The sequence below is a fragment of the Pogoniulus pusillus genome, chromosome 9 (assembly GCF_015220805.1).
Source record: "Pogoniulus pusillus isolate bPogPus1 chromosome 9, bPogPus1.pri, whole genome shotgun sequence".
Lineage (NCBI taxonomy): Eukaryota > Metazoa > Chordata > Aves > Piciformes > Lybiidae > Pogoniulus > Pogoniulus pusillus.
This window is the reverse complement of record NC_087272.1, coordinates 5,298,963-5,312,449: the sequence shown is the minus strand read 5'-3', so window position 1 is coordinate 5,312,449 and position 13,487 is coordinate 5,298,963. Positions and strand designations below refer to the sequence as shown.

The 13,487-nt window shown below is 43.7% G+C and overlaps 1 protein-coding gene across 1 annotated transcript in view; it reads right to left on the bottom strand.

Annotated features, from left to right (window-relative positions):
* METAP1 (methionyl aminopeptidase 1) overlaps nucleotides 1-13,487 on the bottom strand; it is a 34,155-nt gene that overhangs the window by 4,774 nt on the left and 15,894 nt on the right. The window contains exons 4-9 of the mRNA XM_064148373.1: nucleotides 11,121-11,181; nucleotides 9,631-9,722; nucleotides 8,673-8,756; nucleotides 5,599-5,737; nucleotides 4,626-4,757; nucleotides 1,371-1,514 (exon numbers count right to left, since the gene is read on the bottom strand). Of these exons, the coding sequence (XP_064004443.1) occupies nucleotides 1,371-1,514; nucleotides 4,626-4,757; nucleotides 5,599-5,737; nucleotides 8,673-8,756; nucleotides 9,631-9,722; nucleotides 11,121-11,181 (652 nt within the window). The remainder of the gene's footprint in view (nucleotides 1-1,370; nucleotides 1,515-4,625; nucleotides 4,758-5,598; nucleotides 5,738-8,672; nucleotides 8,757-9,630; nucleotides 9,723-11,120; nucleotides 11,182-13,487) is intronic.

Sequence of the window (13,487 nt, the reverse complement as noted above, 5' to 3'; positions counted from 1 at the left end):
CATTCACCTTATTTAGGATGATAAAGGATGCTATAGTCCAGTGTTGCAGCCACTTTTCTGCAATAACATTCCATGTTACACGCTGACACCCTTTGATTGGAACATGCTGTAGAGCCAGCCCTCCTGCCATGCTAGCACCTTTCACTTGGGAGTGTGCTTTTGTCTATATATGTAGTTGGATTTTACTGGTTGGGTGCAAAATAAAAGAGAGTATATAAAAATCAGGTACATTGGGCAAAAGATACTTCTTTGGTGGGATGCTGCTTGGGACTTCTGTTACCTGCTACTTTTGTTAAGGGCTTCTGGGACTTCTTCTGCAAGGGATTCTAAGACTCACTTAGATGCTTTAAGTGGGACTCTGAGATGCTAATGCCAGGGATTCATCAATACTATAATAAAGGACTACTGAGAAGACTTCTGAGATTCTGGGGGTACTGATAGATAGTAGCTGAAGATGAGCCAGCAGTGTGGCCAGGTGGCCAGATGAGCCAATGGCATGCTGGCCTGGATCAAGAACAGTGTGGCTAGCAGAACAAGGGAGGTTATTCTTCCCCTGTACTCAACACTGGTCAGGCCACATCTTGAGTACTGAGTCCAGTTCTGGGCTCCTCAATTCAAGAGAGATGTTGGGGTACTGGAACATGTCCAGAGAAGGGCAATGAAGCTGGTGAGGGGCCTTGAACACATCCCTGTGAGGAGAGACTGAGGGAGCTGGGGGAGTTTATCCTGGAGAAGAGGAGGCTCAGGGGTGACCTCACTGCTGTCTACAACTACCTGAACGGAGGCTGTAGCCAGGTGGGGGTTGGTCTCTTCTCCAAGGCAACCAGCAACAGAACAAGGGGACACAGTCTCAAGTTGTGTCAGGGTAGGTATAAGCTGGATGTTCAGAGGAAGTTCTCCACAGAGAGAGTGATTTGCCAGGGAGGCAGTGGGGTCGCCATCCCTGGAGGTGTTCCAAAAAAAGACTGGCTGAGGCACTCAGTGCCATGATCTAGTTGATTGGACAGGGCTGGGTGCTAGGTTGAACTGGATGATCTTGGAGGTCTCTTCCAACCTGGCTGATTCTATGATTCTCTGCCCTCAGCGCTTCATTGCTAGAATGCACCACGGTTCGTGCCTCATTTGTCTCATCAAATGGCTCTCTGTTTTACAGGGATTGCTATAGCTACATCAGCCCCTGAAACAGGGACCAGGGAGGGGATTAAGATAGTCCAGGGTTTAGAAAATCTATTTCACAAGTGCAAACACGCTAACTTGATGGCTGCCAGGCAACACACTACTTATTTAGAACATAAGCATGAAGTAAATAGGTTCATTTACTGCAAACCACTTCCTGTCTAGAGGGCAACCCAAGGCAAATGAATACTTACTGGCATAATGTGGCACGTTAGGAGCTGTATGGAAAAGTTTATGGATTCCATGCCCACAGTAACTGCGAACCACTGAAAATCCATTTGCTTGAGCATGCTTCTGAATGATGTTTCCCAGCTCTCTGTACCGAACACCAGGTTTTACTGCAAGAGTAAAGACACAAACAGAAATGTGTAAAATTTGCTTTCAACATAGTTACCCATCAGATATCATTCAGGCTAACAGCTCTGTAGCACTCATGGCTTCCATGGCCATTTGTTCTAGTGCCCAACTTCCAAGTATATAAGTGAGTGGAATAATGTGAGAGATGGAGAAAATAAGTCTCGTGTAAAAGAGAAAACAATTGCTCTCTTTCACAAGAATAGGGTTGGTTTTTTTTCTGTGGAGTAGTCATATATTAAAAGGATGCTGAAATCTTAAATAAGGTGGCAAACAACTTTCAAAATGCTAAGTAACTTCTCACACCTATTGTTGCAGCATTTCTTTTACTGAAGGTATGAACTGTAATTTAATATGGACTTATCTCTCTACTATGTGAAAAATGCACAGAAAAACAGGAAAAAGTGTTATAGGCAAAAGACCAAGGTGGGGGGTGGGAGAAACAAACTCAAGACAGAACAGAAAACATGTATAGGTTTTGTGTTAAATAGCTCTGAAACAGGAGCACCTCCTGCTGGCCTCGTTAGCTACACTGAGCGACTCCTCTCAATGCAGCTAGAAGCCCTTTGCTTCTCCCTCTCTCACACAAGTCTCCTAGTTAGAGCTCTGTTGCTCTAACACCAAAAGATGAAGGTGATTTTAATAGGGATGAGACAACCATTTGCCATTGGACTGGGCTGCCCAGGGAGGTGGTAGTGTCGCCATCCCTGAAGGTGTTCAAGAAAAGACTGGATGAGGCACCTAGAGCCATGGTCTCGTTGACTGGATAGGGCTGGGCAACAGTTTGGACTGGATGATCTTGGAGGTCTCTTCCAACCTGATTGATTCTATGATTCTATGAACCCTTTTTCACAGTTGAGACACTTGTTCCCAGAATTCCTGCTAACAGGATGTCTAAAATCCACTAAAACCTCTTACATCACCTAAAATATTAGTTGTGCTAGTTCAAGCACAGATGGGATATTTTGGTGAGAAGAGTCAGATTATAGGCTGTGAAAAGGAAACAGAGGTAATGTCTACTGCACTCATAGGCTTGCTGAGATGTCTAAAAACAAGAGCATAGCCATAAGTAATGGAGTGGCTCTCTGGCTTTTGGGCTGCATGCACTTTTCTAACCTGCTGTCTGCTTGACTAATCCTTCTGCTTCCTAACCTCCGTGGCCAACCCTCCAAACTCACCTTGAACATAAGGCAAAGTCTGGGGTAAGGTAGAGGGGTGGGAAGAAGGTGGCAGGGTGGTTGTGAGCCCCTCCTGGGGACTCTGGTTTCTTGGAGGGCTGCTGTGTTTCTGTATCACTTTTTAACTTGTATATTTCTGTCTATAGCTGTATATATTGTAAATATCTGCTTGTATATTGTGCTAAGCTGTAAATAGAAAGCTTCATTCTTTAATTTCTAGCTCACCTGAGTCTAGTCTGGGTAATTTTCTTAAGTGCTGGGGAGCGGGGAACATCCAAACCATCACATTGGTAAAATGAGTACATTAAGAATTTAAATTTCATTAGAATAAACACAGCAGTGTATTTCTGTCAGAAGTTTATACACAAAAGCCAGGAGAGTAAAAAGATGAGACAACACACGTAATATATATTACTAAAATAAACCACAGGAGCAAAGACAAACATTCTTGTTTATCTCTAAAAAGCAAAGAGGTCATTTCATAACAGTAATCCCACAAATAAGTCATCTGTATTCCTCACAGCTCAACTCTAAAGTATCTTCTTGATCACACCATGGGGGTGCAAGGGATCTGTCATATGGATTTTTGCCTTGTCAACTTGCCTAGCTATCTGGACCAAGACAATCCCAAGCACAAATGCAGGCTGGGTAGTGACTGGCTGCAGAGCAGCCCTGAGGAGAGGGAGTTGGGTATGCTGCTGGATGAGAAGCTCAACATGAGCCACAGTGTGCACTTGCAGCCCAGAAAGCCAACCAGAGCCTGGGCTGCAGCAGAAGTGTGGCCAGCGGGGCCAGGGAGGTGATTCTCCCCCTCTACTCTGCTCTGGTGAGACCCCACCTGGAATACTGTGTGCAGTTCTGGAGCCCCTATTACAAGAAAGATGTGGAGATGCTGGAGTGTGTCCAGAGAAGGGCCATGAGGATGATCAGAGGGCTGCAGCAGCTCTGCAATGAATTTGCTGCCAGTGCAAACCACCATAGACAGGCACACAAAGACACAGAGTTCACAGTATCACAGTGTCACAGTATCACCAAGGTTGGAAGAGACCTCACAGATCATCAAGTCCAACCCTTTACCACAGAGCTCAAGGCCAGACCATGGCACCAAGTGCCACATCCAATCCTGCCTTGAACAGCTCCAGGGACGGCGACTCCACCACCTCCCCAGGCAGCCCATTCCAGTGTCCATTGACTCTCTCAGGGAAGAACTTTCTCCTCACCTCCAGCCTAAATTTCCCCTGGCTCAGCTTGAGGCTGTGTCCTCTTGTTCTGGTGCTGGCCACCTGAGAGAAGAGAGCAACCTCCCCCTGGCCACAACCACCCCTCAGGTAGTTGTAGACAACAATAAGGTCTCCCCTGAGCCTCCTCCTCTCCAGGCTAACCAATCCCAGCTCCCTCAGCCTCTCCTCGTAGGGCTGTGCTCAAGGCCTCTCCCCAGCCTCATCGCCCTTCTCTGGACACGCTCAAGCATCTCAATGTCCCTCCTAAACTGGGGGGCCCAGAACTGAACACAGCACTCAAGGTGTGGTCTAAGCAGTGCAGAGTACAGGGGCAGAATGACCTCCCTGCTCCTGCTGACCACACCATTCCTGATGCAGGCCAGGATGCCATTGGCTCTCTTGGCCACCTGGGCACACTGTAGTAGGAAACCACACTTTGGTTTTCTGAAACACAGTTTGTTGTGTGTCATATCGTTGTGTGTGGATGAACTCAGTAGCAATAACATTTTCCTTACCAACTCAGATTTGAAATAAAACTTGCATCCACCACCCCCAGAAGAATCACTGTATTATACAATACACACCACCTGCTGGTGACACGCTAACACCTCTGTGTTCTACAACAGGCAGCACGCTCAGGTAGCAGTAGGAACTGAGCCAAACCCATAATGCTTTGTGCCCTAGCCAAACGGTTTACCTGCATCGATGGCTTGCATTAGGCACTCATAAGTTGTTTGGACAAGCCTCCTTGCACCCTCATCAACCTCTCCAACATAGAACGTCTCGTTCAGATCTCCATGGTAGCCATTACGGTAGACAGTAATATCCACTGCAAAAGACCCCAGACATAGGGTAACGTTAGCAATGCATTTCTCACTTCGTGCCTCTTCATCTGTGGAATGGCAAAAGCACACATGTAAAACTCCAGTATGGTAATTGACAAGTTAGAAGATTCCTGTGGGAGAATTCCAGATGTAAACTCTTCCTGCACAATCGGTTCTCTTATGTTTGTCTTGTAGATTTTATACAATTACAGGATCATGTTAGGGGTTAGAAGGGACCTCTGGAGATCTTCCAGTCCAATCCCCCCCCGGCCAGAGGAGCAGGATCATAGAATTTAGTGCAGGTTGTACAGGAATGCATCCAGAGAGGACTTGAAAGTCTCCAGAGGAGATTCCACAACCTCTCTGGGGAGCCTGCTCCGATGCTGTGTCACCTCTATAGTAAAGAAATTCACAGGATCACAGGATGTTAGGGGTTGGAAGGGACCCAGGAAGATCATTGAGTCCAACCCCCCTGCCAGAGCAGGACCACACAGTCTAGCACAGATCACAGAGGAACACATCCAGACAGGCCTCAAAAGTCTCCAGAGAAGGAGTCAGGAAGAACTGGAACCTAGCCCACCAGTGGAATACTCAGGCACAACATTAAAGCACAGACCAAGGTAGGAGAATATTTATTAAGTTCTCAGCACGGACCAAACATTTTGAAATTATTAAACAAGATCATTAATTTATGTAAAGAGGAAGGGGTTCATTGATAAATGAGAACAAAAGCTTCTCTTAAGAAGCCATTCTAATCATGCTGCCAGCTTATGAAACCTCACAGTACTATGTGGTTTAACTGGGCAGAAGACAAAAATGTTGAAAGTTAATTTTCATAGCACTTACCATTAACAATATCTCCCTCCTGCAATGGCCTCCTGTCAGGGATTCCATGACAGATCACTTCATTCACTGATGTACAACACGACTTAGGGAAGTTATAATAATTCAGAGGGGAAGGGTAGCAATTTCTTGCAATACAGGCCTAATTTAGGAAACACAATTTACACTTTACATTACCATGTTTCTGCACCAAAGAAAGAAACCTTATGCACAACAGCTTTACAGTATGAATGGTAGGTTAAAAAGCAGTGATTCTTGGAAGTAAGATTCTTCAAGCATTTTTTGGCATTACCATATCTTGTTATGCTTTGCGTGTTTTAGCAGGAAGGAAGTGAAGCTATTTGTGTCTTGCTCAATTTCTATCATAGAATCAACCAGGTTGGAAGAGACCTCCAAGATCATCCAGTCCAACCTAGCACCCAGCCCTAACCAATCAATCAAACCATGGCACTAAGTGCCTCATCCAGGCTTTTCTTCAACATCTCCAGGGACAGTGCCTCCACCACCTCCATTGGCAGCCCATTCCAATGCCAATCACTCTCTCTGCCAACAGCTTCCTCCTAACATCCAGCCTATACTTTTCCCAGCACAACTTGAGACTGTGTCCCCTTGTTCTATTGCTGGTTGCCTGGGAGAAGAGGCCAACCCCCACCTGGCTACAATGTCCCTTCAGGTAGTTGTAGACAGCAATGAGGTCGCCCCTGAGCCTCCTCTTCTCCCGGCTAAACAACCCCAGCTCCCTCAGCCTCTCCTCACAGGGCTGTGCTCCAGGCCCCTTACCAGCTTCGTTGCCCTTCTCTGGACACATTCCAGCACCTCAACATCTCTCTTGAATTGAGGGGCCCAGAAATGGACACAGCACTCAAGGGGTGTCCTGAGCAGTGCTGAGTACAGGGGAAGAATAACCTCCCTCGTCCTACTGGCCACACTGTTCCTGATACAGGCCAGGATGCCATTGGCTCTCTTGGCCACCTGGGCACACTGCTGGCTCATCTTCAGCCTACTATCTATCAGTACCCCCAGGTCCCTTTCCTCTTGGCTGCTTTCAACTACCAACGGTTAAGCATTCAGGTGTAAAATTAATGCACAGTAATATTTATTCAGCTTAAAAAACATCCATTTTCCATGATTAGTTTTAAGGCTCTAGTTGAAGTCTTTTAGTATTTTTGCAAAACACACAAGCTAGGCAAAATAGGACTTAGCACCACTTTTTCAGCCTTAGCTTTAAAACCTTAAGCTGCTCCTTTTGGTCTCACTCTAATAACCTTTTGGGGACTTCTGCAGCATAGATATACACACATTTTATATATGCTTACATATACATACACATGCACACTATGTGGCATACTTAACATTTTTTTTCCAGAGTTGCTTAACTTTTTAATTAAAAAAAAAGCACTGTTTGAGAGCTCCAAAGTAACAATTAGGGATATGGGTCAATCAGTATCAACAATCTGCCATGCAAATGTTTCCAAAAACTCCTGAGGAGGGTTAACACCATTTTAACTGCTAGGTGTTACTATGAGACATCGTGCATAAGCAACCAATTTAGTACTTAATGAAGCTAAGGCAACCAGCAACAGAACAAGGGTGGACAGTCTCAAGTTGTGCAGGGGGAGGTAGAGACTGGATGTTAGGAAGAAGTTCTTGCCAGAGAGAGAGAGAGAGACTGGCATTGGAATGGGCTGCCCAGGGAGGTGGTGGAGTTGCTGTCCCTGGAGGTGTTGAAGCAAAGCCTGGATGAGGCACTTAGTGCCATGGTCTAGTTGATTGGACAGGGCTGGGTGCTAGGTTGGCTGGATTATCTTGGAGGTCTCTCCCAACCTGGTTGATTCTATGACACTATAATAAGTTCATCAGAAACCTCTGGCCTCATCAAGACAGAGAAAGTTTCTTACAATTTTGGCTCAACAGCTGCAAATGTAGATCTAAAGGACATCAACCAGAAAGCTAACAAATTTTAACTAGACCAAAATCCTCGCTTTCCCCACAGAGAACACACATACCCTCTATTATCAGTTTAGATGCCTTGCAGAGAAGACATGAAAAAAAAACCCAAAATGGAATGAAATCACAGTTCAAGTATCTACGATTAGTGAAACCAGAATAACACTTCAATATGTAAGTTAAATACTTTGCTGGATTGTGGTTTTAGTTTGCCTCATCGCATCAAACCTCTCTGTTTAATTCTTTCTCAAGCTCCTCAGTTTATATTCCCATGCATAAATAATCAAATATTCATTAATAACACAGAACATAAAAAGTCCACAGCCTGCATATGATGTTTTTTGTATCATAGGATCACAAGATGTTAGGGGTTGGAAGGGACGTCTGGAGATCTTCCGGTCCAATCCCCCTGGCCAAAGTAGGACCATAGAATCTAGCCCAGGTTGCACAGGAACACATCCAGATGGGGCTTGAATGTCTCCAGAGAAGGAGATTCCACAACCTCTCTGGGAAGCCTGCTCCAGTGCTCTGTCAACCTTACAGTAAAGAAGCTCTTCCTCATGTTGAGGCAGAACTTCCTGTTCTGTAGTTCCCATCCATTGTGCCTTATCCTATCACAGGGCACAGCAGAGGCTGTCTCTGTCCCTTCCTTCCTGACCCCCAGCCTTCAGATATTTATAGACATTTATTAGAACCTCTCTCAGTCTTCTCCTCTTCAGACTAAAAAGCCCCATAATGGTATATATACACACACATATATGATGTGCATATATACATAATACATATAAACACAATGGTATCTGCAGAGCAAAAAGAGCTCAGAAGCAAGAAAATGGTATGATGGTAACTGAGAAAACAGGCCAAGAAACTTCACAGGCAATTTGAAGCTGGAAATCATGGAAGGAGATGATAAAATGAAAGTCTGGGAGTTTCTACTCCTTTTGAACCTACCATTGTGTTGCAATGTATTTCTAATATCTTCTGCACTACCACTACCAGCCAACTGGGAAGCAGTTCAAAATAAAGCAAGCTGAATCCATGCAACAGCAAATAAATCCACACAACAATCACTCTAAAACAGACAGAAGAAAGCACCTAGAGACAGCAGAAGAACAAGAAAATAATCTTACTAAATGGACAGCGTGATCAATTTCTTCAGTAGTTACACCTGCTTTCACCATCATGGCAGCAACATCCAACACTTCTCTAGCAAGCTGCAAATGAAACAGAAGTACTTTATTAGCACTTTTGTGTTAATTTACACTAATGTTAGTACAACAGATTTAAAACACAACAGGACTATGTCCTAGAAGGTTAGCAATCTGCTTTCTACAGCTGCACCAAGATTGCTAGGAAAGCTCAGTCGGCTTGGATCCTAGAAAGAATTTGAGATGTCTACAGGTCAGAGCACTAAGCTCTTTCTGTGAAATTTTGGGGAGGGGGGGAAAAAAAAAAAATCAACAAACAGCTGATTAATATTTGGGAACACAATTTCCTTGAACACCATAAACAAACTACGTAAATACATTTCCAATTTTGATTTTCTGCACAAAGAAGCAATTATAACTGAACTGCTCTCTTCCAGTTTCCAGCTAGGGATGGAGCTTTGTTTTGCTTTATGCTTTAGTTTTTACTCAGTGCTAGCTCTAGGAGAGGAAAAAGGTCTGTTCTCATTCATGCACTATGTATTATTAACAATATCTCAGCCACAAATTAGTATCTCAGTAGTAACAACAAAGCCAGGAAATAGAAGTCACTTTTCTGCTCATGAAATAGAAGTCATCTTTCTGCTCACGAAATAGAAGTCACCTTTCTGCTCATGAAATAGAAGTCACCTTTCTGCTCACGAAATAGAAGTCACCTTTCTGCTCACGAAATAGAAGTCACCTTTCTGCTCACGAAATAATTTATTGTGACTTGGGAGTCATGAGGAGACAAAAAAAAAGCAAGAAAAATCAAAATTTCCCAGTTTTTTTTTAGTACTCACAAAGAGTTTGGAAGTTTGTACCTGAATGTAGTGTCAAACTCATCAAACCACCGTTTTTAAAGAATAAAGGCACATCATAATGACAACTAAAACCCTCTTACCCTACACACTACTCGCATCCCTTCTATATCTTCAGATGAGAGTATTTTTATTTGAGAGGTTCCTTTTAAAGCCTGTTCTGATTCAGACATTCCTGTGAAAGAAAAAAAGGGAAGAAGTTACAAAAAAAAAGGAATCTTATATTTATGATTGGTACATATGCTCAATCAAGGAACTTGCCTAGCTTACCAATGGCAATGTAAGTACATATTACCATCTCAGTCCCAACTAAAGTAACAAGTCACAGCATTATCATCATTGTCCAGATTAATTTCAATGTATTAGCCCTCTCCTGTTATGCCCACATGTGCTCAGGATGCCTATGCACTGCCCAAAGCCATCATGTCCAGAAAACAACCTTAAAGAACAGATTTACAAGGAAATTATTTTCATCATAGATAAGTTTTTTTCTTTGCTTCTTTTACTTGTTTTGGGTTTGATTTTTTTGGTAGGTTTTTTTTTTGTGCTTTGGGGATAATAAATACTAATTAAAAAATACTCCAAAGAATTATATGAGCTTGTGAGTATCTCTAACTATACTCCTGCAATAACCTCCTGATGAAAACAGATCAATTAGTCTTAACAAATCCTGTGCAAATTCAGTTTTGCAGTTGGACAACTCTCTACAGTACTTTTGTACTGTTTAAATATTTATATTCTGTAAGGAATGACTAAAGAATGGCTGAAAATTTAAAAATCATTCTAAAAGACTTTAGAGCTGCTTTATCTGGGAAATGCAAAGCACTGCTACAAAAAAGCAAAAATACAAAACCCAAACCAAAAAAAAACCAAAACAACAACAAAAAAAATCAACAAAAAAATTAAAAAGACAGTAAGAAAGTAATTTTAAATGTACTGAACAAATCCAAAACCAGCTGGAACTCATACATCAGTTTTCTGTTGGGTGCTGATTAATGTGGTTTTGTTTGGGTTATTTTATAACACACAATCCAACAGATAAACTGATGTCACAGAATCACAGAAACATCTGGTTGGAAGAGATCTTAAAGCTCATCCAGTCCAACCTTCAACTCAGCACTGAAGGGTCAATATTAAACCATATCCCTCAGTACCAGGTCCACAGGCTGCTAGAGCATCTCCAGGGAAGGTGACTCCACTACTGCCCCGGGCAGACCATTACAGTGTTTGAGAACCCTTGGCAGAATTCATCTGAGACAGCCAACTTACTTGTTTGCTATGAAGTTAACTACAGGACTAGGATTTGTCTGTTTTTGCCTTTTTTCCTTCCCTGAACACCTTCAAAAAGTAACACATTACAAGCCTCTTCCAAACTGACTTCAGAAAAACGCTTAAAATCAATTCCTGGAAAGCAATCAGCAAAGCTAATGTGGGTGAAGAAAAGGTAGAGCTAGAAGAACAGATAAAAGAAGAGGTTCCTTTCTCCAGCATGTCCTTCATGAAGGATTTTTCAATTAAAAGAAAACTAAAATGCAAACATAAGACTCCATAATTGGGATTTGTTTCAAGTTACCTAGTGGGTGATCAGCATAATCCGGTCTCTGAATGTAACTTGGGACAGGTCTCGTTGGTGTCTAAACAAATCACAGTCGCAGATGGTTAGGTTGCAAGGATAATTATGACAGTTAAAGAAACAGAAAGTCATGCAGCAAAATTAAATGCAATTAAATATGTCTAATTTCGCTTGCAAAAAGTTACGAAGCATAAGAACACTCCCAAACAGTTACAATTTCCATCTGTCCAAGATTTTCCTGTTACTCTTGGTGGCTTTCATTTTCCACAACCTCTACAAGCCTGTTGGCCTTGTAAAAACTAAATTTCTGTGCGTCAAGTAAATTAAACTGGTGTTATAAAATATTACTTCTCTTACATTGTAGTGTTTTTATTGCTACTCTCCACACTGCCAGTGCACTGGGTTCCAAAAACATTCTTCCTCTCTCTGCTTATTAAGTGTCTATTAGCAAGATTGTTACTTCTTGAGTACTGTGTCCAGTTCTGGACTCCTCAATTCAAGAAAGATGTTGAGGTGCTGGAAGGTGTCCAGAGAAGGGCGACAAAGCTGGTGAGGGGCCTGGAACACAAACCCTATGAGGAGAGGCTGAGGGAGCTGGGGTTGTTTAGCCGGGAGAAGAGGAGGCTCAGGGGCAACCTCATTGCTGTCTACAACTACCTGAAGGGAGGATGTAGCCAGGTGGGGGTTGGTCTCTTCTGCCAGGCAATCAGCAATAGAACAAGGGGACACAGTCTCAAGTTGTGCCAGGGTAGGTATAGGCTGGATGTTAGGAGGAAGTTGTTGGCAGAGAGAGTGATTGGCATTGGAATGGGCTGCCCAGGGAGGTGGTGGAGGCACCGTCCCTTGAGGTCTTCAAGAAAAGCCTGGATGAGGCACTTAGTGCCATGGTCTAGTTGACTGGATAGGGCTGGGTGCTAGGTTGGACTGGATAATCTTGGAGGTCTCTTCCAACCTGGTTGATTCTATGATTCTATGATTCTAATCATCATCCTAGTCATTAGCACTTTTCGTTATAGCTTCATTTGCATCGATTCTACAGCAGTCAGAAGACAAAAAACAAGTGTTCAGTGACAACACTGCTAAATTACTTGGCCAGTGACATAAAAAAACACCCTTTCTCCAATGACACTAAGAAACACAGGCGGTTCAGGCTTTGTTGATGTGTTCTCTGATAAGCCTATAAAGAGGAAGCCCCAGGGACATTTCTAGCACAGGCCAGTTATTAAAAGACACATATAAATGAAATGCCAATTTAAAAATACAGCTATACTAAGGTAGTCTTCTAATTTCCATGTGAACACATTACTGGCCTCAGTTACTCCTCACCCCAGTGTTGAAGATTATTATAAACTCTGTTCCTTCAGCCAAGCTGTTCACAGAATCAGAGGATGCCAGGGGCTGGAAGGGACCTTGAAAGACTATCTAGTCCAAACCCCCTGCCAAAGCAGGATCACCTAGACCGGATCACACAGAAACATGTCCAGGTGGGTTTTGGGTATCTCCAGAGAGAGACTCCACAACCTACCTGGGCAGCCTGTTCCAGTGTTCTGTCACCCTCATAGGATAAAAATTCCTCCTCATGTTCAAATGAAAATTCCTATGCCTCAGCTTCCACTCACTGCCCTTTGTCCTGTCATTAGGCATCATCCAGCAGAGCCTGGCTCCAGCCTCCTGGCACTCACCCTTTACATATTTATAAACATTTATGAGGTCAACCTCCTCTTCTCCCAGCAGCAGAGTCCCAGCTCTCTCAGGCTCTCCTCCTAAGAGAGATGTTCCATTCCCTTCATCATCTTTGTGGCTCTGCGATGGACTCAAGCAGTTCTATGTCCCTCTTGAATGGGGGGGCCCAGACCTGGACGCAGTACTCTAGATGCAGCCTCACCAGGGCAGAATAGAGGGGTAGGAGAACCTCTCTTGACCTACCAGACATAGCCCTTCCAATACATCCCAGAATGGCATTGCCCCTCCTGGCCACAGAATACCAGCTTACTTACCAGGTTATTTCAAATCACAGGATCAAAGGACGTTAGGGGTTGGAAGAGACTTATTGAGTCCAACCCCTCTGCAAGAGCAGGACCACACAATCTAGCACAGATCACAGAGGAACACATCCAGACAGGCCTTGAAAGTCACCAGAGAAGGAGGCTTTGCAACCTCTCTGGGGAGCCTGTGCCAGTGCTCTGGGACCCTTAGAGTAAAAAAGTTCCCCCTTGTGTTCTGGTGGAACCTCCTGTGCTGCAACTTATATCCATTGCTCCTTGTCCTATCCCAGGGAGCAAGTGAACAAAGCCTGTCCCCCCCATCCTGTGCCCCCACTCCTGGCCAGCCCTCAGATGTTTATAAACATTTATTAAATCCCCTCTA